This window comes from Mobula hypostoma, chromosome 1 (assembly GCF_963921235.1).
Source record: "Mobula hypostoma chromosome 1, sMobHyp1.1, whole genome shotgun sequence".
NCBI lineage: Eukaryota > Metazoa > Chordata > Chondrichthyes > Myliobatiformes > Myliobatidae > Mobula > Mobula hypostoma.
Genome location: NC_086097.1, coordinates 98,939,528 through 98,963,733, shown reverse-complemented (window position 1 = coordinate 98,963,733; position 24,206 = coordinate 98,939,528). Strand labels below are relative to the sequence as shown.

At 45.6% G+C, this 24,206-nt stretch overlaps 1 protein-coding gene across 1 annotated transcript in view; it reads left to right on the top strand.

Moving 5' to 3' along the window:
* sptbn5 (spectrin, beta, non-erythrocytic 5) overlaps nt 1-24,206 on the top strand; it is a 309,201-nt gene that overhangs the window by 273,859 nt on the left and 11,136 nt on the right. The window contains exons 63-69 of the mRNA XM_063053435.1: nt 1,883-1,978; nt 3,538-4,287; nt 9,987-10,058; nt 11,698-11,784; nt 21,246-21,334; nt 22,536-22,621; nt 23,672-23,720. Of these exons, the coding sequence (XP_062909505.1) occupies nt 1,883-1,978; nt 3,538-4,287; nt 9,987-10,058; nt 11,698-11,784; nt 21,246-21,334; nt 22,536-22,621; nt 23,672-23,720 (1,229 nt within the window). The remainder of the gene's footprint in view (nt 1-1,882; nt 1,979-3,537; nt 4,288-9,986; nt 10,059-11,697; nt 11,785-21,245; nt 21,335-22,535; nt 22,622-23,671; nt 23,721-24,206) is intronic.

The following is a 24,206-nucleotide window of genomic DNA, read 5'->3' as shown; positions in this document are numbered from 1 at the left end:
TCTCAGAGCACCACTGGTCCTGGATCAATGCTGGCCAGTGTCTCAGAGCACCACTGGTCCTGGATCAATGCTGGCCAGTGTCTCAGAGCACCACTGGTCCTGGATCAATGCTGACCAGTGTCTCAGAGCACCACTGGTCCTGGATCAATGCTGACCAGTGTCTCAGAGCACCACTGGTCCTGGATCAATGCTGGCCAGTGTCTCAGAGCACCACTGGTCCTGGATCAATGCTGGCCAGTGTCTCAGAGCACCACTGGTCCTGGATCAATGCTGACCAGTGTCTCAGAGCACCACTGGTCCTGGATCAATGCTGGCCAGTGTCTCAGAGCACCACTGGTCCTGGATCAATGCTGACCAGTGTCTCAGAGCAAGCTGGTAAGAGTATGAAGAAAATCATGGCTATTTCCTCTACATTGTCCTGATCAGCACTCTCCAGTCGTTACAACACAGGATACTTACAAAGTAAAACTTCCGCTGTACAGACAACAAGTGCAACATGGTTTAAAAGCAGAGCTTTTTGTATTGTCCATAATTCCCAGGAATGGTACACATAAACTCAGAGAGTTATACAGCAAGGATACAGGCCCTTTTGTCTAACTCATCCATGCTCACCAAGATGCTTATCAATGCTAATCTCTTTGCCTGCATTTGGCCCATATCCCCCTAAACCTTTCCTGCCCAAATGTCTTTTAAATGTTATAATTTTAGCAGCTCCTACAGCTCATTCCATATACTCACAACTCTGTTTGAAATCTTGCCCCTCAGATCCTCTTTGATCCTTTCCCCTCTCACCCTTAACCTATGCCCTCTAATTTTGAACTCCCCCATCCTGGGAAGAAGACTGTGACTATCCACCTCGTCTATGGCCTCATCATTTTATAAATCTCTTTAAGGTCACCACTCTGTCTCCTTCGATCCAAGAAAAACAGTCCTAGCCATTCCAGCCTCTCTTGTAACTCAAACCCTCTAGTCCACATGGCATTCCTGCATCTTTCCTTCAGCACGTCATTGATGATAGACCACAGAGATAGACCAAGCACTGAGCCCAAAGGAACCCCACTACATGAGCATTCCTAACCCTAAATCTCCACTAGCTTCCTGCCACCGAGCTAATTGGGATCAATTGTGTCGCTATCTTGGGGCTGAGTTTTTACATTTCTGCTCAGTTTACCACGTGGAATCTTGTTGAAATTATTTCATAAAATCCACAAGGGCAGCAAATATATCAACCCTTGTTATCTCTTGAAAACTATTCCGTCAAGTTAGTCAATCACAGTTATCCCACAACAAAGCCATAGAGATGGTCCCTATTCAAAATATGTCTCTTTAAACAATGTCATTCAGAGTCATTTCCAACAGATGCTTTTTCTTTTAATTCTGAGATTGATAGCTTTCTTTTGTTAAAGAAGGGTGTGAAGGAGGACTGAACTAGGTTGGGTGTAAGTTACAGATCAGCTATGATTTCATTAACAGGGCACAGCCTTGAGGTCAGAACAACCTATTTCTGTTCCTATCTCTATATAGTTCTACCGAGTATTCTGTCAGATAGATACAGACTAAAGCTCTTTTTCAGATGTCTCACCAAGCCACCCCAAGACAGATTCAGATACACTTGTATTTTACAAAATATAAATGGAAAATTCTGGAAGTACAATACTCAATAGGTCAGCCAGCATCTGTGAGAGGTAAACAAATGTAATGCTTCAAGTCAATGATTTTCTATTATTTCTGATGTAAATGGTTGTCACTAGTCCAAGAGATCCTCAAGGGCCCTAACTAGGATTCTTCTCTGTTATGATTTGGCTAATCCTACTTACCTATAAAGTGACTTTATTGTGAGACTTCTGTAGGTAGATGGAACTGACTGCCTTTCTCTCCTCAGGACTCTGTCAGTGAGGTGGAAGATTTAATTAAGAAGCATGAAGATTTTGAGAAGATGCTGGCAGCTCAAGATGAGAAGTTTGGTCAACTAGAAAAGGTGAGAAGGGTCAGACAAGTAGCTTTGCTTTATCCCAGGCATGAGTTCAGCAGCACCGAACTCATGCTGTTTATTAGAATCAGAATCACTTTATTGCCAGCATGTGAAACATAACAGAATTGATTATGATTCAATGCCAAGCATAAAACACAAGACAACACCATAACAGACAACACAATAGCAATCAACAATTTATCAGACAATCTTGCAAACAGCCATGAGAATCAATAATTAGCAGAACGGTTGCATGTGCAAACATCAATAATCAGACTTAAATAAATGTGAACATATGAACAGACTCAATAATTATGAACAGAACAAGGAGAGTAGGAAAGACCATTTAACAGACGTTGTGCAGGGACTACAAGTTTACTATAAATAACATTATTTATAATAAACTTAACAAATAATGGCACCAGAGATGCTATGATAGTTTTGTATAGCTTTGGCCAAATGTTATATAGGTGAGAGTGCGTGTTTCCAGAGGGAATAAAGGGGGCTTATATTGTTTGGCTGCCAGTGAATAGTGATGTTCTGCTGGGGTCAGTATTGGAATTGTTTCTTTTCACATTATATGTCAACAACTTGGATGACACAATTGATGGCTTTTTGGGCAAGTTTTCGGATGATACAAAGGTAGGTGGAGGGGCAGAGGTGGAGGGAAGACTTGGACAATGGGCAAAGAAATGGCAGATGGAATATAGTGTAGGGAGGTACATGGTCATGCACTTTGGTAGAAGGAATAAAGATGTATTTTCTAATCTGGGAGAAAAGTTAACAATCAGGGGTGCAAAGGGACTTGGATGCAGACACCCCAGAGATTAACTTGCAGCTTGATTCAGTGGTAAGAAAAGCACTCATTTAGCATTCATTTCGAGAGGAATAGTACGTAAGAGCAAGGATGTAATGCTGAGGCTTCATAAGGCATTGGTCAGACTGTACAGAGTACTGTGAGCAGTTTTTGGCCCCTTATGTCAGAAAAGATGTGCTGGCATTGACTAGGGTCCAGAGGAGGTTCACAAGAACGCCCAGGGGGCATGAAAGGACTAACATATGAGAAGCCTTTGATGGCTCTGGGCCTGTGCTTGCTGGAATTTGGAAGAATGCAGGGGCGGGGAGTGGGGGGATGTCATTGAAACCTATTGAATATTGAAAGTCCGAGACAGAGTGGATGTGGAGAGGATGTTTCCAATAGTGAGAGAGTCTAGGACCAGAGGGCACAGCCTCAGAATAGAGGAATGCCCATTTAGAAGAGCGATGAGGAGGTATTTCTTTAGCCAGAGGCTGACAAATCTGTGGAATTCATTGTCACAGATGGCTGTGGAGGACAAGTCATTGAGTATATTTAAAGCAAAGGTTGATAGGTTCTTGGTTAGTCAGGGCATCAAAGGTTACGGGGTGAAGGCAGGAGAATGGGGTTGAGAGGGAAAATAAATCAGCCATGACGGAATGGTGGAGCAGACTTGATGGGGCGGGTGGCCTAATTCTGCTCTGATGTCTTATGGTCTTATATCAGATAAGATTGTGTTATGTCAATCTGTTGTTTGGTTGACTTTCAGGGAGAAAGGTTCCACAAGAACACAAGCATAAAGGAAACAGAAAAGAAAGTGGCTCAAGTTCCTTCCCTGAAGAGAAAGGGGTCAGACAAGAAGACAACGCCATTGAGGATCTATGGAAGAACCAACTCAGACACAGGGAAGATACCAAAATCCTGGTCAAAAGAGATAGTCATGAGTCCTGCTCTAAGGTCCCCCTCAACCTCAGAACGTTTCTTCTCCCCTGGCATAAAGGCTGTAACCCCTCTCAAAAATTTAGATGTTGCCAGTGATCAAAGACAGACCATCGTTCAGTCACCTTTGTCACCAAGATCTTCCCCATTTTGTGGTTCTGAAGTTGACAGTCCCACAAAGAGGCTATCAAATCCAACAAGGCCTGTACAAGACATCATACGTAAATCATTTTCCAATACTCCTTCAAGATCTTCCCTGGAGGAATCATCTCAAGATCTCACTTCGCCACCAAGAGAGAACATCACGACTGAGTCACCCACTCAATCTCAGTCCCAAAGCCTCCTGCCCAAATCTGCAACACGCAGGTCTCAAAGGAAGCAGCATTCCTCCGAGGACAACGTCGCCGGAGACTGGCCAGAACAAAACGGATCTACCGAAAGCAGCTCTGTAGACCCTGTGCCCATCCCAAAGGAGAGGTCAGAGTCCGACCCACCTGAGGATGCAGATTCAGCATCATTCTTGAAGGGTCAGAACGATCCTCAGCAGCCAGACTCCACAGGACAACAAAACAATGACCAGGTACAAACTGATTTAGCCGCAATACTTCTTACATTTTTCAACTATGTCAGCTGGTTCTTCTACTCAGCTGTCTTTCCTTGCAGGTTTCTAAAGCTTCCCCATTGCTCAGGCACCTGGGAAAACACATTACCCCCACTGTAAATCTGGGGAGTGCATTATCTCTTAATTAAACTGATTAATTTTCATTTCAGTGCTATTGATTGTAATAAACTCCAGATCATTGCTCTTCCCACTGAGGTGCCATGCCCAAGGAAATGCAGCAACAACTCTGCTTCTTCAGGTGGCTAAAAAACTTTGGCATGTTCCCGTTGACCCTGACCAATTTTAGTTGCACCATGGGGAGCATCCTATCCTGATGCATCATAGCTTGATGACAACTGCTCTGTCCAGGGCTGCCAGAAACAGAAACCAGTCTCCGCTCCATGTACACTGTCTGCATTTCTCTCAGACTCAGCAAAGCAGCGAGAATAATCATCGTCTCCAGACATTCTCTCTTCTCCTCCCTCCCATCAGGTAGAATATACATACAAAAGCTTAAATGTACAAGGACAGCTTTTATGGCACTGTTATAAAGCTGTTGAGTGGTCCCCAGCATGATGAGATGGACTCTTTACCTTGCTCCTGCCGGTCTGCCCTTTCTCTGTAACCGTAACCGTTCATTCGGCAGTCTGATGTTGCTTTCACCAGCTCAGCATGCACTGATGTGATGAAATGGCCTGTATGGACGCAGCATAAACAAGGTGTTTTACCGCAGCCCACACAAATGCTGGAGCAACTCAGCAGGTCAGGCAGCATCCATGGAAGTCACTGTACCTCAGTAAATGTGACAATAATAACCAAGTTAACAATTAAAATCAGCCTCTGCATTTGCCTCAAGTCTATTTCCCTGTATATGTTGTGTTTCTTAATCCATCTTTGACATGTCTTTTCCCAGTAACACTCTACTCTGTCTCTACATTGCTTTTCCTGCCACTTCTTCATCTATTATTACCTTTCCCTTCCTCCAGCCCTTAACCCCCAGCCCTTTCTCTGCCACTGTAGGATTTCCCTCTTGCTATAGCCCGACAACACTACTTTAGCTTTTGAAAACATAGAAACATAGAAAACCTACAGCAAAATACAGGCCCTTCGGCCACAAAGTTGTGCCGAACATGTCCCCACCTTAGAAATTACTAGGTTTACCTATATCCCTCTATTTTTTCAAGCTCCATGTACCTATCCAAAAGTCTCTTAAAAGACCCTATCGTATCCGCCTCCACCACCGTTGCTGGCAGCCCATTCCACGCACTCACCACTCTCTGAGTAAAAAACCTACCCCTGACATCTCCTCTGTACATACTCCCCAGCACCATAAACCTGTGTCCTCGTGTGGTAACCATTTCAGCCCTGGGAAAAAGCCTCTGACTATCCACACGATCAATGCCTCTCATCATCTTATACACCTCTATCAGGTCACCTCTCATCCTCCGTCGCTCCAAGGAGAAAAGACCGAGTTCACTCAACCTATTCTCATAAGGCATGCTCCCCAATCCAGGCAACATCCTTGTAAATCTCCTTCGCACCCTTTCTATGGCTTCCACATCCTTCCTGTAGTGAGGCGACCAGAACTGAGCACAGTACTCCAAGTGGGGTCTGACTAGGATCCTATATAGCTGCAACATTACCTCTCGGCTCCTAAATTCAATTCCATGATTGATGAAGGCCAATACACCATATGCCTTCTTAACCACAGAGTCAACCTGCGCAGCTGCTTTGAGTGTCCTATGGACGCAGACCCCAAGATCCCTCTGATCCTCCACACTGCCAAGAGTCTTACCATTAATATTATATTCTGTCATCATATTTGACCTACCAAACTGAACCACTTCACACTTATTTGGGTTGAACTCCATCTGCCACTTCTCAGCCCAGTTTTGCATCCTATCAATGTCCCACTGTAACCTCTGACAGCCCTCCACACTATCCACAATACCTCCAACCTATGTGTCATCAGCAAACTTACTAACCCATCCCTCCACTTCCTCATCCAGGTCATTTATAAAAATCACGAAGAGTAAGGGTCCCAGAACAGATCCCTGAGGCACACCACTGGTCACCAACCTCCATGCAGAATATGACCTGTCTACAACCACTCTTTGCCTTCTGTGGGCAAGCCAGTTCTGGATCCACAAAGCAAGGTCCCCTTAGATCCCATGCCTCCTTACTTTCTCAATAAGCCTTGCGTGGGGTACCTTATGAAATGTCTTGCTGAAATCCATATACACGACATCTACTGCTCTACCTTCATCAATGTGTTTAGTCACATCCTCAAAAAATTCAATCAGGCTCATAAGGCACGATCTGCCTTTGACAAATCCATGCTGACTATTCCTAATCATATTATACCTCTCGAAATGTTCATAAATCCTGCCTCTCAGGATCTTCTCCATCAGCTTACCAACCACTGAGGTAAGACTCACTGGCCTATAATTTCCTGGGCTATCTCTACTCCCTTTTTTGAATAAAGGAACAACATCTGCAACCCTCCATCCCTCCAGAACCTTTCCCGTCCCCATTGATGATGCAAAGATTATTGCTAGAGGCTCAGCAATCTCCTCCCTCGCTTCCCACAGTAGCCTGGGGTACACCTCATCCGGTCCCAGTGACTTATCCAACTTGATGCTTTCCAAAAGCTCCAGCACATCCTCTTTCTTAATATCTACATGCTCAAACTTTTCAGTCCGCTGCAAGTCATTACTACAATCACCAAGATCCTTTGCCACAGTGAATACTGAAGTAAAGTATTCATTAATTATGTCTGCCATCTCCTCCGGTTCCATACACACTTTTCCACTGTCACAATTGATTGGTCCTATTCCCTCACATCTTATTCTCTTGCTCTTCACATACCTGTAGAATGTCTTGGGGTTTTCCTTAATCCTGCCTGCCAAGGCCTTCTCATGTCCCCTTCTGGCTCTCCTAATTTCCTTCTTCAGCTCCTTCCTATTAGCCTTATAATCTTCTAGATCTTTAACATTACCTAGCTCTCTGAACCTTTTGTAAGCTTTCCTTTTCTTCTTGACTAGATTTATTACAGCCTTTGTACACCACGGTTCCTGTACCCTACCATAACTTCCCTGTCTCATTGGAACGTACCTATGCAGAACTCCACACAAATATCCCCGAACATTTGCCACATTTCTTCCGTACTTTTCCCTGAGGAGATCTGTTTCCAATTTAAGCTTCCAATTTCCTGCCTGATAGCCTCATAATTCCCCTTACTCCAACTTGTATCTTTCTAACTTGTCTGTTCCTATCTCTCTCCAATGCTATTGTAAAGGAGATAGAATTATGGTCACTATCTCCAAAATGCTCTCCCACTGAGAGATCTGACACCTGACCAGGTTCATTTCCCAATACCAGATCAAGTACAGCCTCTCCTCTTGTAGGCTTATCTACATATTGTGTCAAGAAACCTTCCTGAACACACCTAACAAACTCCACCCCATCTAAACCCCTTGCTCTAGGGACACGCCAAACGATATTTGGGAAATTAAAATCTCCCATCACAACAACTCTGTTATTATACGAAGGGTCTCGGCCTGAAACGTCGACTGCACCTCTTCCTATAGATGCTGCCTGGCCTGCTGTGTTCACCAGCAACTTTGATGTGTGTTGCTTGAATTTCCAGCATCTGCAGAATTCCTGTTGTTTGCGTTTAAACTCTGTTATTATTACACCTTTCCAGGATCTGTTTCCCTATCTGCTCCTCAATATCCCTGTTACTATTGGGCGGCCTATAAAAAACACCCAGTAAAGTTATTGACCCCCTTCCTGTTCCTAACTTCCACCCACAGAGACTTTGTAGACAATCCCTCCATGATGTCCACCTTTTCTGCAGCCGTGACACTATCTCTGATCAACAGTGCCATGCCCCCACCTCTTTTGCCTCCCTCCCTGTCCTTTCTGAAACATCTAAAACCTGGCACTTGAAGTAACCATTCCTGTTCCTGAGCCATCCAAGTCTCTGTAATGGCCACAACATCATAGCTCCAAGTACTGATCCACACTCTAAGCTCATCCACTTTGTTCACAACACTCCTTGCATTAAAATAGACACATCTCAAACTGTCGGTCTGAGCGCGTCCCTTCTCTATCACCTGCCTATCCCCACTCTCACACTGTCTACAAGCTTTCTCTATTTGCGAGCCAACTGCCTCTTCCCTAGTCTCTTCAGTTCGGTTCCCACCCCCCTCCCAACAATTATAGTTTAAACTCTCCCCAGTAGCCCTAGCAAACCTCCCCGCCAGGATATGGTCCCCCGGGGATTCAAGTGCAACCCGTCCCTTTTGTACAGGTCACACCTGCCCCAAAAGAGGTCCCAATGATCCATAAATCTGAATCCCTGCCCCCTGCTCCAATCCCTCAGCCACACATTTATCCTCCACCTCATTCTATTCCTATTCTCACTGTCGCATGGCACAGGCAGTAATCCCGAGATTACTACCTTTGCAGTCCTGCTTCTCAACTTCCTTCCTAACTCCCTGTAGTCTTTTTTCAGGACCTCCTCCCTTTTCCTACCTATGTCATTGGTACCAATATGTACCACAACCTCTGGCTGTTCTCCCTCCCACTTCAGGGTATCTTGGCCGCGATCTGAAACAACCCAGACCCTGGCACCTGGGAGGCAAACTACCATCTGAGTTTCTTTCCTACGTCCACAGAATCACCTGTCTGACCCCCTAACTATAGAGTCCCCTATCACTGCTGCCATCCTCTTCCTTTCCCTACCCACAGCCACTGTCGTTTCCCCCAGGTAGGCTGTCTCCCCCAACAGTACTCAAACAGGAGTACTTACTGTCAAGGGATACAGCCACAGGGGTACTCTCTAGTACCTGACTCTTCCCCTTCCCCTTCCTAAAGGTCACCCACTTGTCTGTCTCCCATGGCCCCGGTGTGACCACCTGCCTGTAACTCCTTTCTATCACCTCCTCGCTCTCCCTGACCAGGCGAAGGTCATCGAGCTGCATCTCCAGTTCCCGAACTCAGTCTCTCAGGAGCTGCAGCTCGACACACCTGGTGCAGATATGGCCGTCCGGGAGACTGGGAGACTCCAGGACCTCCCACATCTGACACCGAGCACAGAAAACTGGCCTCACACACATACTTCCTCCTTTCCGCAAATAACACCGGTAAACCTACTTCGCCTCGTCCCGTTACCACCTAAGCCCATTGAGCCAAAGCCCGATCACTCCGTTGCCCGCTGGATATGGCGGTCTTCTTTTTAAACCTTTCGTGCTCTACTGGCTGACGTCACGCGCCTGCGCAGTCTCACCTCTCTTTTACCCGGAGTAGTGAAAAACTGCCTTTGCTCCGGATAACAGCCGTTCACTCGCAGCCTTCTTGCTCCGAATCACACGTCGCACTCCAAGCTTTGATCACGTGACAGGCTGCCACATCAGTAAGTGGAAGTCCCACCCGTTTACTCTGGTGGAAAATCGCACCTGAGGAGAAAGAGGTTTCTCCCAGGTGTCCCTTCCCATATGTGACTCTTCCCAGGTGTTTACCTCTTTGAGAAACTTCAAAATATAAAGGTTGGTTACTACATTTGTCACAATGCAGAAGTGACAGCTCTTAAGGATTAACTTTTTTACCTGTAAGTTACATTAGAACATCAGTGGTGATGTTAAGTGTGAGTTCTTTCTTTTACTTTTCATTAGGATGTTGCAGAATTCCAGACCATGGAGGGCACACTCTGCTGGAAGCATATCCTGCAATCCGATGGGACTAAGGTAGAAACTGATGAGAGGGGTGGAAAGCAATAATTAACTCTTTTCTGAAGCTCCACTTACACTCCAGGTAAATTAAAAGATGGCCATTTACACGGTGAAGCTTCCTGTAACACCTGCTCCAAGATGGTAGGACCCTTTTCATGCCAACCAACTTTAATGTGGCAAGTGTTAATGTCACGGTTGTGGCTCCTGCATCGGAAAGCCCGCGTTTTATCCCGTAACTCTGTCAGAAATCAGCAGTCCATCTCTGTCCTCTTACTTCAGGAGTTCCACGTCAGGTCGCCATATCTTCAGCTGCCAAGATTGAGAACTGAAATTCCGTGTCCAAGCCCCAGCACGTCCCTCTCTCTTTATCTCTCTAAGATGCTCAGTAAACCTCAACGATTTGACAAGCTTCTGACTATTTGCCCTAATATCTCCCAGAGTCAAATGTCATTTGATAATGCTCACGTGAAGCAGCTTTCTAACACTGTATATAACTCAGGTTGTTGAGCTATCTTTTTGTGTGACATTTATCCTTAGGCTAAAGGGACAGAAGACACTGTCCACAGTTTAATTTCATTCTCTCTTGAGCTGTAGTAGTACTCTCACATCTGAGCGAGGTTCTCGGTTCAAATCCCACTCCAGAAACTTTACAGGGTCTGGCATTGTCAGGACACCTCTATCATACAGCACCATCACAACCATAATATTTTGAATATTAAACTACCCGTGGTCTCTGGGGGATGTAAAAGGTCCCACAACACCCCTTGAAGAAGCTTTCCCCTTGTGAACCTAGAGATAAACACATTCTTAATATACAGTCAGTGGCCACTTTATTAGGTACACCTGCTCTTTAATGCAAATATCTAATCAGTGACTCAATGCATAAAAGCATGCAGTCATGGTCAAGAGGTTCAGACCAAACATCAGATTGAGGAAGAAATGTGAGCTAAGTGACCTTGACTGTGGAATGATTATTGGTGCCAGACTAGGTGGTTTGAGTATCTCAGTATTTTCTGGGATTTTCACACACAATAGTCTCTAGAGTTTACAGAGAATGGTGCAAAAACAAAAAAAAAACATCCAGTGAGTGGCAGTTCTGTGAGTGAAAACACTTTGTTAATGAGAGAGGTCAGGGGAGAATGGCCAGTCTGGTTCAAGCTGACAGGAAGGTGACAGTCACTCAAATAAGAGCATCTCTGAACGCACAACTCGTTGAACCTGAAGTGGATGGGCGACAGCAGCAGAAGATCACACACACACAACACGCTGGAGGAACTCAGCAGGTCGGGCAGCATCCATGGAAAAGATCAGTCGACGTTTCGGGCCAGACAGTCCTGATGAAGGGTTCCAGCCCGAAACGTCGACCGATCTTTTCCACGGATGCTGCCCGACCTGCTGAGTTCCTCCAGCGTGTTCTGAGTGTTGCTTTGACCCCAGCATCTGCAGATTATTTTGTGTAGAAGAGCACACACATACAGAAATGCACTCAGTGGCCACTTTATTAGGTACATATAGAAGCCTAACGTTTGGAAGTTGGTTCTTGTGTGTTGCAGATACAAAGCAGTGACAACAAATCAAAAGCATTTTGGTGGCTCTAAGTCTATTTAAAATTAAGTTTCTTTCTTGTTGATTCTAACTTTAATTTTACATTTAGACTGACCCCAAAGCCTGGGATACCTGTTTCGTGACTCTAGCAAAGCAAGTTCTCTGCTTCTATGCGAACAGGACTGAGAGTTTGAAGGTGAGTCTTCATGGCTGGGTATCAATGTCAGGGGATTAAGCTGCTCCCTGCCCAGTTCAGCATTGATCCTTTTATCAGAATTAATCTATCTACTCAGCAATTACATTGCACGCATAATTCCTATCAAACAGAGGGAGGTTGACGTTATAGAAAGGAATGCATTGATCACTCTCTGAAGAAGAACAACACAAGTTAGACACAGAGTAGTGTTCCCTCCATGCTGTCTCATCAGGTTAGGATCAGTATCTGAAAGTCAAAAGACTGCAGAAGACACAAGTCTGAGATAAAAGCAGAAAATGTTGAAAACACTCAGCAAGTCAGACAGCAGAAAGAGAGACTGGGATCCTTTATTGAGCTGTTCTGATGAAGGATCTCTCAGCTGAAATCTTAACAGCTTCTCTTTCCCCAGTTACTGCCTAACCTGCTGAGTGTTTCCAGCATTTTAGTGACCATTTGGATGTAGAATAAAGCCACATCTACACTCTCATCAGGTGTTTCCCAAGATACGGTGACTGAGCTGAGAAGTTGGGAGAGCACACTCTACATTGTCCATGCAACATCTACACTCTCATCAGGTGTTTCCCAAGATACGGTGACTGAGCTGAGAAGATGGGAAAGCACACTCTACACTGTCCATGCAACATCGTCAAGGCAGCAACTGTAAATGTTGGATGTTCCCTTTAGACTGTGGCCACAAACACTGAAAGACTCTTACGACATCATTAGATAAAGAATAAAGCTTCAAGTTTTAAATGTCAAGTTCAAGTTTATTGTCAATCAATTATACATATGTACAGTATACAGCTAAATGAAACATCAATCATCTAGGGCGAAGGTGAAAAACACAGTCCATATAGTCACACACAGTCCATATAATCACACACAGCCCATATAGTCACACACAGTCCATATAGTCACACACATGTATAGTAACACACAGCCCGTATAGTCACACACAGTCCATAGAGTCACACACAGCCCGTATAGTTATACACAGTCCATATAGTCACACACAGTCCATATATTCACACACAGCTCATATAGTCACACACAGCACATATAGTCACACACAGCCCGTATAGTCACACACAGCCCATATAGTCACACACAGCCCGGAGAGTCACACACAGCATGTATAGTCACACCCAGTCCATATAGTCACACACAGTCCATATAGTCACACACAGTTCATATAGTTACACACAGTCCTTATAGTCACACACAGCCCATATAGTTACACACAGCCCATATAGTCACACACAACACGTATAATCACACACAGTCCATATAGTCACACACAGCCTGTATAGTCACACACAGTCCATATACTCACACAGAGCCCATATAGTCACACACAGCCCATATAGTCACACGCAGCAGATATAGTCACACACAGTCCATATAGTCACACACAGTCCTTATAGTCGTACACAGCCCATATAGTCACACACAGTTCTTATAGTCGCACACAGCCCATATAGTCACACACAGTCCATATAATCACACACAGTCCTTATAGTCACAGACGACCCGTATAGTCACAGGCAGCCTGTATATTCAAACACAGTCTATATAGTCACACACAGTCTGTATAGTCACACACAGACCATATAGTCACACACAGTACGTATAGTCACACACAGTCCATATAGTCACACACAGTCCATATAGTCACACACAGCCCATATAGTCACACACAGTCCATATTGTCACACACAGACCATATAGTCACACACAGTACGTATAGTCACACACAGCCCATATAGTCACACACAGTCCATATAGTCACACACAGTCCATATAGTCACACACAGCCCATATAGTTACACACAGCATATATAGTCACACACAGCCCATAGAGTCACACACAGCCCATATAGTCACACACAGCACATATAGTCACACACAGTCCATATAGTTACACACAGCCCATATAGTCACACACAACATGTATAATCACACACAGTCCATATAGTCACACACAGCCTGTATAGTCACACACAGTCCATATACTCACACAGAGCCCATATAGTCACACACAGCCCATATAGTCACACGCAGCAGATATAGTCACACACAGTCCATATAGTCACACACAGTCCTTATAGTCGCACACAGCCCATATAGTCACACAAAGTCCATATAGTCGCACACAGTCCTTATAGTCACAGATGACCCGTATAGTCACAGGCAGCCCGTATATTCAAACACAGTCTGTATAGTCACACACAGTCTGTATAGTCACACAAAGCCCATATAGTCACACACAGCCTGTATAGTCACACACAGTCCATATACTCACACACAGTCCATATACTCACACAGAGCCCATATAGTCACACACAGCCCATATAGTCACACACAGTCCTTATAGTCGCACACAGCCCATATAGTCACACACAGCCCATATAGTCACACACAGTCCTTATAGTCACAGACGACCCGTATAGTCACAGGCAGCCCGTATATTCAAACACAGTCTGTATAGTCACACACAGTCTGTATAGTCACACACAGCCCGTATAGTCACACACAGCCCATATAGTCACACACAGCCCATATAGTTACACACAGCATATATAGTCACACACAGTCCATATAGTCACACACAGCCCATAGAGTCACCCACAGCACATATAGTCACACACAGTATATATAGTCACACACAGTCCATATAGTCACACACAGCCCGTATAGTCACACACAGCACATATAGTCACACACAGTCCGCATAGTCACACACAGACCATATAGTCACACACAGCACGTATAGTCACACACAGTCCATATAGTCACACACAGTCCATATAGTCACACACAGCACATATACACACAGTCCACATAGTCACACACAGCACGTATAGTCACACACATAGTCACACACAGCACGTATAGTCACACACAGTCCATATAGTCACATACAGCCCATATAGTCACACACAGCCCATATAGTCACACACAGCACATATAGTCACACACAGTCCATATAGTCACACACACCCGTATAGTCACACACAGCCCATATAGTCACACACAGCCCATATAGTCACACACAGCACGTATAGTCACACACAGCCCATATAGTCACACACAGCACATATAGTCACACACAGCCGATATAGTCACACACAGCACATATAGTCACACACAGCCGATATAGTCACACACAGCACATATAGTCACACACAGTCCATATAGTCACACACAGCACGTATAGTCACACACAGCCCATATAGTCACACACAGCACATATAGTCACACACAGCCGATATAGTCACACACAGCACATATAGTCACACACAGCCGATGTAGTCACACACAGCACATATAGTCACACACAGTCCATATAGTCACACACAGCACGTATAGTCACACACAACCGGTATAGTCACACGCAGTCCTTATAGTCACACACAGTCCATATAGTCACACACAGCCCATATAGTCACACTCAGCCCATAGAGTCACACACAGCCCATATAGTCACACACAGCATAGATAGTCACACACAGTCCATATAGTCACACACAGTCCATATAGTCACACACAGCACTTATAGTCACACACAGTCCATATAGTCACACACAGCACATATAGTCACACACAGCACATATAGTCACACACAGCACATATTGTCACACACAGCCCGTATAGTCACACACAGCACGTATAGTCACACACAGTCCATATAGTCACACACAACATGTATAGTCACACACAGCCCGTATAGTCACACACAGCACGTATAGTCACACACAGTCCATATAGACACACACAGCACATATAGTCACACACAACACGTACAGTCACACACAGTCCATATAGTCACACACAGCCCATATAGTCACACACAGTCCATATGGTCACACACAGCCCATATAGTCACGCACAGCACATATAGTCACACACAGTCCATATAGTCACACACAGCCCATATAGTCACACACAGTCCATATGGTCACACACAGCCCATATATTCACACACAGCACATATAGTCACACACAGTCCATATAGTCACACACAGCCCATATAGTCACACACAGTCCATATGGTCACACACAGCCCATATAGTCACACACAGCACATATAGTCACACACAGTCCATATAGTCACACACAGCACATATAGTCACACACAGCACATATAGTCACACACAGTCCATATAGTCACACACAGCCCATATAGTCACACACAGTCCATATAGTCACACACAGCACATATAGTCACACACAGTCCATATAGTCACACACAGCACATATAGTCACACACAGTCCATATAGTCACACACAGCCCATATAGTCACACACAGTCCATATAGTCACACACAGCACATATACACATAGTCCATATAGTCACACACAGCACATATACACACAGTCCATATAGTCACACACAGCACGTATAGTCACACACATAGTCACACACAGCACGTATAGTCACACACAGTCCATATAGTCACACACAGCACATATAGTCACACACAGCACGTATAGTCACACACAGCCCATATAGTCACACACAGTCCATATAGTCACACACAGCCCATATAGTCACACACAGCACATATAGTCACACACAGTCCATATAGTCACACACAGCCCATATAGTCACACACAGTCCATATAGTCACACACAGCACATATAGTCACACACAGTCCATATAGTCACATACAGCCCATATAGTCACACACAGCCCATATAGTCACACACAGCACATATAGTCACACACAGTCCATATAGTCACACACACCCGTATAGTCACACACAGCCCATATAGTCACACACAGCCCATATAGTCACACACAGCACGTATAGTCACACACAGCCCATATAGTCACACACAGCACATATAGTCACACACAGCCGATATAGTCACACACAGCACATATAGTCACACACAGCCGATATAGTCACACACAGCACATATAGTCACACACAGTCCATATAGTCACACACAGCACGTATAGTCACACACAGCCCATATAGTCACACACAGCACATATAGTCACACACAGCCGATATAGTCACACACAGCACATATAGTCACACACAGCACATATAGTCACACACAGCACATATAGTCACACACAGTCCATATAGTCACACACAGCACGTATAGTCACACACAACCGGTATAGTCACACGCAGTCCTTATAGTCACACACAGTCCATATAGTCACACACAGCCCATATAGTCACACTCAGCCCATAGAGTCACACACAGCCCATATAGTCACACACAGCATAGATAGTCACACACAGTCCATATAGTCACACACAGTCCATATAGTCACACACAGCACTTATAGTCACACACAGTCCATATAGTCACACACAGCACATATAGTCACACACAGCACATATAGTCACACACAGCACATATTGTCACACACAGCCCGTATAGTCACACACAGCACGTATAGTCACACACAGTCCATATAGTCACACACAACATGTATAGTCACACACAGCCCGTATAGTCACACACAGCACGTATAGTCACACACAGTCCATATAGACACACACAGCACATATAGTCACACACAACACGTACAGTCACACACAGTCCATATAGTCACACACAGCCCATATAGTCACACACAGTCCATATAGTCACACACAGCACATATACACATAGTCCATATAGTCACACACAGCACATATACACACAGTCCATATAGTCACACACAGCACGTATAGTCACACACAGTCCATATAGTCACACACAGCACATATAGTCACACACAGTCCATATAGTCACACACAGCACATATAGTCACACACAGTCCATATAGTCACACACAGCCCATATAGTCACACACAGCCCATATAGTCACACACAGCCCATATAGTCACACACAGTCCATATAGTCACACACAGCCCATATAGTCACACACAGTCCATATAGTCACACACAGCACATATAGTCACACACAGTCCATATAGTCACACACAGCACATATACACACAGTCCATATAGTCACACACAGCACGTATAGTCACACACATAGTCACACACAGCACGTATAGTCACACACAGTCCATATAGTCACACACAGCACATATAGTCACACACAGCACGTATAGTCACACACAGCCCATATAGTCACACACAGTCCATATAGTCACACACAGTCCATATAGTCACACACAGCACATATAGTCACACACAGCCCATATAGTCACACACAGCACGTATAGTCACACACAGTCCATATAGTCACACACAGCACATATAGTCACACACAGCACGTATAGTCACACACAGCCCATATAGTCACACACAGTCCATATAGTCACACACAGCACATATAGTCACACACAGCACATATAGTCACACACAGTCCATATAGTCACACACAGCCCATATAGTCACACACAGTCCATATGGTCACACACAGCACATATAGTCACATACAGCCCATATAGTCACACACAGCACATATAGTCACACACAGTCCGTATAGTCACACACAGCACATATAGTCACACACAGTCCATATAGTCACACACAGCACATATAGTCACACACAGTCCATATAGTCACACACAGCACATATAGTCACACACAGCACGTATAGTCACACACAGTCCATATAGTCACACACAGCACATATAGTCACACACAGTCCATATAGTCACACACAGCACATATAGTCACACACAGTCCATATAGTCACACACAGTCCATATAGTCACATACAGCCCATATAGTCACACACAGCCCATATAGCCACACACAGCACATATAGTCACACACAGCACGTATAGTCACACACAGTCCATATAGTCACACACAGCACATATAGTCACACACAGCACATATAGTCACATACAGCCCATATAGTCACACACAGCACATATAGTCACACACAGTCCGTATAGTCACACACAGCCAATATAGTCACACACAGTCCATATAGTCACACACAGCACTTATAGTCACACACAGTCCATATAGTCACACACAGCACGTATAGTCACACACAGCACGTATAGTCACACACAGTCCATATAGTCACACACAGCACATATAGTCACACACAGCACGTATAGTCACACACAGTCCATATAGTCACACACAGCCCATATAGTCACACACAGTCCATATGGTCACACACAGCCCATATAGTCACACACAGCACATATAGTCACACACAGTCCATATGGTCACACACAGCCCATATAGTCACACACAGCACATATAGTCACACACAGTCCGTATAGTCACACACAGCACATATAGTCACACACAGTCTATATAGTCACACACAGCCCATATAGTCACACACAGCACTTATAGTCACACACAGTCCATATAGTCACACACAGCACGTATAGTCACACACAGCACGTATAGTCACACACAGTCCATATAGTCACACACAGCACATATAGTCACACACAGCACGTATAGTCACACACAGTCCATATAGTCACACACAGCCCATATAGTCACACACAGTCCATATGGTCACACACAGCCCATATAGTCACACACAGCACATATAGTCACACACAGTCCATATGGTCACACACAGCCCATATAGTCACACACAGCACATATAGTCACACACAGTCCGTATAGTCACACACAGCACATATAGTCACACACAGTCCGTATAGTCACACACAGCACATATAGTCACACACAGCCCATATAGTCACAGTCCATATAGTCACACACAGCCCATATAGTCACACACAGCCCATATAGTTACACACAGCCCATAGAGTCACACACAGCCCATATAGTCACACACAGCATAGATAGTCACACACAGTCCATATAGTCACACACAGCACATATAGTCACACACAGCATATATAGTCACACACAGCCCGTATAGTCACACACAGCCCGTATAGTCACACACGGTCCGTATAGTCACATACAGCCCATATAGTCATACACAGCACATATCGTCACACACAGTCCGTATAGTCACACACAGCATGTATAGTCACACCCAGTCCATATAGTCACACCCAGTCCATATAGTCACACACAGCACGTATAGTCACACACAGCACATATAGTTACGATCCAGCACGTACAGTATTACAAAATAATATTAGCACTAGTCCCCGAATGACATGGCCTGAAGGTTGACATAAAGTGCAAGGTGCTACTGGCACTATCATAATGAAACAGCAGCAATGAAAGATGAGAAGTGACCAGAGCAGGATGAGGGTGTGCCTGTGATCTGGGGAAATGGGGAGAGGGAGGGGAGGGCACCAGTGCATTCAGACAGGGTGTTCATGTGTGCTGAGGGGTAGTAGGCTGTGAAGAAGTCTACCAGCCTTGGGGAAGAAGCTGTTACCCTGCCTAAGAGTTGTAGTTCTAATACTGCGGTACCTTCGGCCTGATGGCAGGAGGTTAAAGAGATGGTCTTTGGCAATGCTGGAGGCGCTCTGATATGTGTCCTGAATTAGGATGGAGAGAGACCCCAATGGAGTTTTCACTAACCGTGCGTCTGATGCATCACTATTCCCAAATTCCCAATGCAGACGGTGATGCAGCTGCTCCAGTGGAATGTGGTGAGGATGGGGGGGAGGGTGAATCTTTGTTCACCTCAGTCCTCAGGAAGCAGAGACGTTGCTGTGCTCTCTTGACCAAAGAGGTGATGATGAAGAACTGAGTTCGATCATTGGTAACACGCACACAAAGAAACATAGTGCTCCCGGCTCTGTTTACAGAGCAGCCATTGAAGTAGGGAGTGGTCAGCCTGCACCCTCCTGAAGTCCACAATCATCTCTTTAGTCTTGTCCACATTAAGACTCAGGTTGTTGTGCTTACTCCAGTCCACAAGCTGCTCTGTCTTCTCCCTGTAAGCTGCTTCATCACTGTTGCTGAGTCGGCCAACCACTGTTGTGTCGTTGGTGAGCACAATGATGTGATTGGAACTGGGTCTGACAGTAGTGTGACCAGCAGCCCTGGGGGTGCCAGTGCTCAGCGTGATGGAGGCAGGGCTGTTGGCTGCCAATCCAAACTGTCTGGGGTCTCTTTGTCAGGAAGTCCAATATCCAGTTACAGAAGGAGGTATTGAGACCGAACATGGACAGTTTTCCCACCAGCTTCTGGAGAATGATTGTATTAAAAGCAGAACTGAAGCCCACGAACAGCAATCTGACAAAGGAGACACTGAGGAGATATCTGGGAGAAGGAGGAGACGCTCTTTCTTCAGCTACCTGAGCTACGCCAACAGTAACAACCGTGTTGAGCTCTTGAAGATGCCCTTTTCCATTTAAACTGTGGGTGACACCAGATCCATTTTATGGGCTTCTGTGTCTACATGATGACTTCTACCAAGAACTTTGCAATGCTCTGTTCCATTTAGCCCCTGCAAACTAAGACATGTGTGATGTGTCTAGACTTGTTACCTAAGCTGTGAATGATGTCCTATTTATTTTAAACATCCCTGGTTGAAGCTGTGGGCATTGCTTTGTTGTACGCAGGATTCCCCTTTTTCACCATCCCTCGGTGTCGCTGATGCCACGTGTGGGGAGGCTGCTGATTCCACGAAGGAGCACACATTCCGGCTACGGTACGTACAGAGTGTCGGCTGCAGGGTGTCTAGATGGTCCCCTTTTCGTGTCAATCCAAAAGAACACCAGAGTGCACAGTGACCCAGGGATGTTCTGGGAGAATGAAAGTCAGGAGTGTGATGTGTAGCCTCCACTCACCTGGTTCGGAGGAGTTTGAACAACTCTCAAACGATCCAGGACAAAGTATCCCACTTGAATGGCACTCACCAGCAACAAGTCTGTGAGCATCTACAAAATGCGCAGGGTACACTGACAGTGCCAGAGACCGGCCACCATGAGGCGGTCAAAGGGAACCAACAGGGTGGCACGCCTTCCACACCTGAAAGTGCGTCACTGGTCCTTCCCTTTCACTGCATCTGAATCTGGCAACACCCTGTACGAGAGGTTCCACTGGGAGAACGGCAGCGGGTCACTCCCACCTTCTCAAGGATGGGCAAGCCATACAGGCCTTGTCAGGGATGTCCAGCTCCTGAATAACAAGTAATCCAGTAAATAAATCACAGGTATTTATGCATACAGGTCAGTCAGCTCAGAAGCTTCTTCACTATACTGTAGTTCAAAGTATAGGTGTTTTGACATACGCGTCTTGTGTGTGTGTGAGTGAGTGAACCGATTCCCTACATTACTGACCTGATGACATCTCAAAATTATTCTGTTGGCTGCAAAGTTCTTTCTGGCATTTTGAAATCAATGTGGAAGGCACGGTTTAAATGCAAAACAACACACAAAATGCCAGAGGAACTCAGCAGGTCAGGCAGCATCAAAGGAAACGAATAAACAGTCGATGTTTCAGGCTGAGACCCTTCATCAGGGCTGGAACGGAAGGGGGAAGGTGGGGAAAGTAGATAGAAGGTGACAGCTGAAGCCAGATGGGCAGGAAAGATAAAGGGCTGGCGAGGAAGGAATCTGGTAGGAGAGGAGAGTGGACCACAGGAGAAAGGGGAGGAGGAGGGGACCCGGGGGAGGTGATAGGCAGGTGAGAAGAGATAAGAGGCCAGAGTGGGGGATAGAAGGGGGGACCTTTTTCCTGGAAGGAGAAATCGATATTCATGCCATCAGGTTGGAAGCTACCACTACAAATTATAGGGTGTTGCTCCTCCACCCTGAGGGTGTGTGTGTGTGTGTGTGTCTGTTATTTACATATATATTTATCTCAGTGCAAAGAATCGTAAATTGTCTGAACTGAATGTGTTGCCTTAGGCTCAGCGATGGGGCGGAATATCTTTTCTCTGCTCCTTCGGACACTCTGATGGATGAGTGGATTCAAAAGATCAGGAACAGCACAGGTAGGTAGTCACTCTGTGTAATGTCCTAAGGTTTTCGTAATCGTCTCCCTCTACACAAAGCACCAGTCCCCAGTCGTAAATCAGTATCTGGTGACACTTGTGTGTAATGTTGCATCACATTAAAAGTACCATATGTACAGTTGCAAAAGTTGCTGGTGAACGCAGCAGGCCAGGCAGCATCTCTAGGAAGAGGTACAGTTGACGTTTCAGGCCGAGACCCTTCGTCAGGACTGCGTCAGGACCTGACGAAGGGTCTCAGCCTGAAACGTCGACTGTAACTCTTCCTAGAGATGCTGCCTGGCCTGCTGCGTTCACCAGCAACTTTGATGTGTGTTGCCAGAGAGGGTAAGAAGCTCTGATGGGATTGTCCAGGAACTGCCAATCCAAACAATAAGTACTGGAAGGACAGTCTGGGGCCCTGGATGGTGGTGAGGGAGGAGGTGTCACATATAGCACGGTTGCAGGGATAATTGCTCGGAGGGACGAGCAGACAAGTGAGTCACAGGGAAAGTGGGGGGGGGGAAGATGTGCTGGACTTGTAGGCTCATGTGGGGGGGAAGATGTGCTGGACTTGTAGGCTCATGTGCTGGAAGATGTGCTGGACTTGTAGGCTCATGTGGGGGGGAAGATGTGCTGGACTTGTAGGCTCATGTGGGGGGGGGAAGATGTGCTGGATTTGTAGGCTCATTTGGGGGGGGAAGATGTGCTGGATTTGTAGGCTCATGTGGGGGGGGGAAGATGTGCTGGACTTGTAGGCTCATGTGGGGGGGGAAGATGTGCTGGATTTGTAGGCTCATGTGGGGGGGGGGAAGATGTGCTGGACTTGTAGGCTCATGTGGGGGGGGGAAGATGTGCTGGACTTGTAGGCTCGTGGTGGCCGATGAGGATTCCTGTTGTGAGTGGGAGGAGTGGGGTTGGGTGTGAGCAGACACACAGGAAAGAGAAGATTACATCGATGTGGGCATGGGGGTGGGGGGGCACCTGGTTTCAGCAAACTCACCTTATTGTGTCAGTGTTTCTTCATTTGCCCCATCCTGATTTCTTTCTCAGGGTCCTCTGCCAATGGCTCATCTCCTCCACAATCTCCACAACAATCCTGGTGAGTAATGTTCCTCTCCATCTTCCTCTGTCCCCTCTTCTGTTTCACCCCACTTTCAGAGCTCTCTGCCTGCTGTCCCATCACCACTCCAAATCTTTCGTTACCAACAGGTGTGGATATTAATGGAATTTAAACGCTATGGGTCACTCTCATTCTTCCCAGAGTAACGGGCAATGGAGTGTTTACCCTCAGACACAAAACTCCCTTCCCAGAGTAACAGGTAATGGAGTGTTTACCCTCAGACACAAAACTCCCTTCCCAGATACATCACAGTTTCCAAGGGTGGCCCAGATTTCTGCCCAAGAACAGTTGTTGCAGGAATATAAACAGAAAATGCTGCGGATGCTCAACTGGTCAGGCAGCATCTATGGAGAGAGAGTGAAAGAGAGGCGTCAGCATTTCAAAATAATGACCTTTCACCAGAACTGGGAAAAGACGGTAATTGAAAATGTTTGAATCTGCAGGGAAATGGTGACTGAGAGGGGA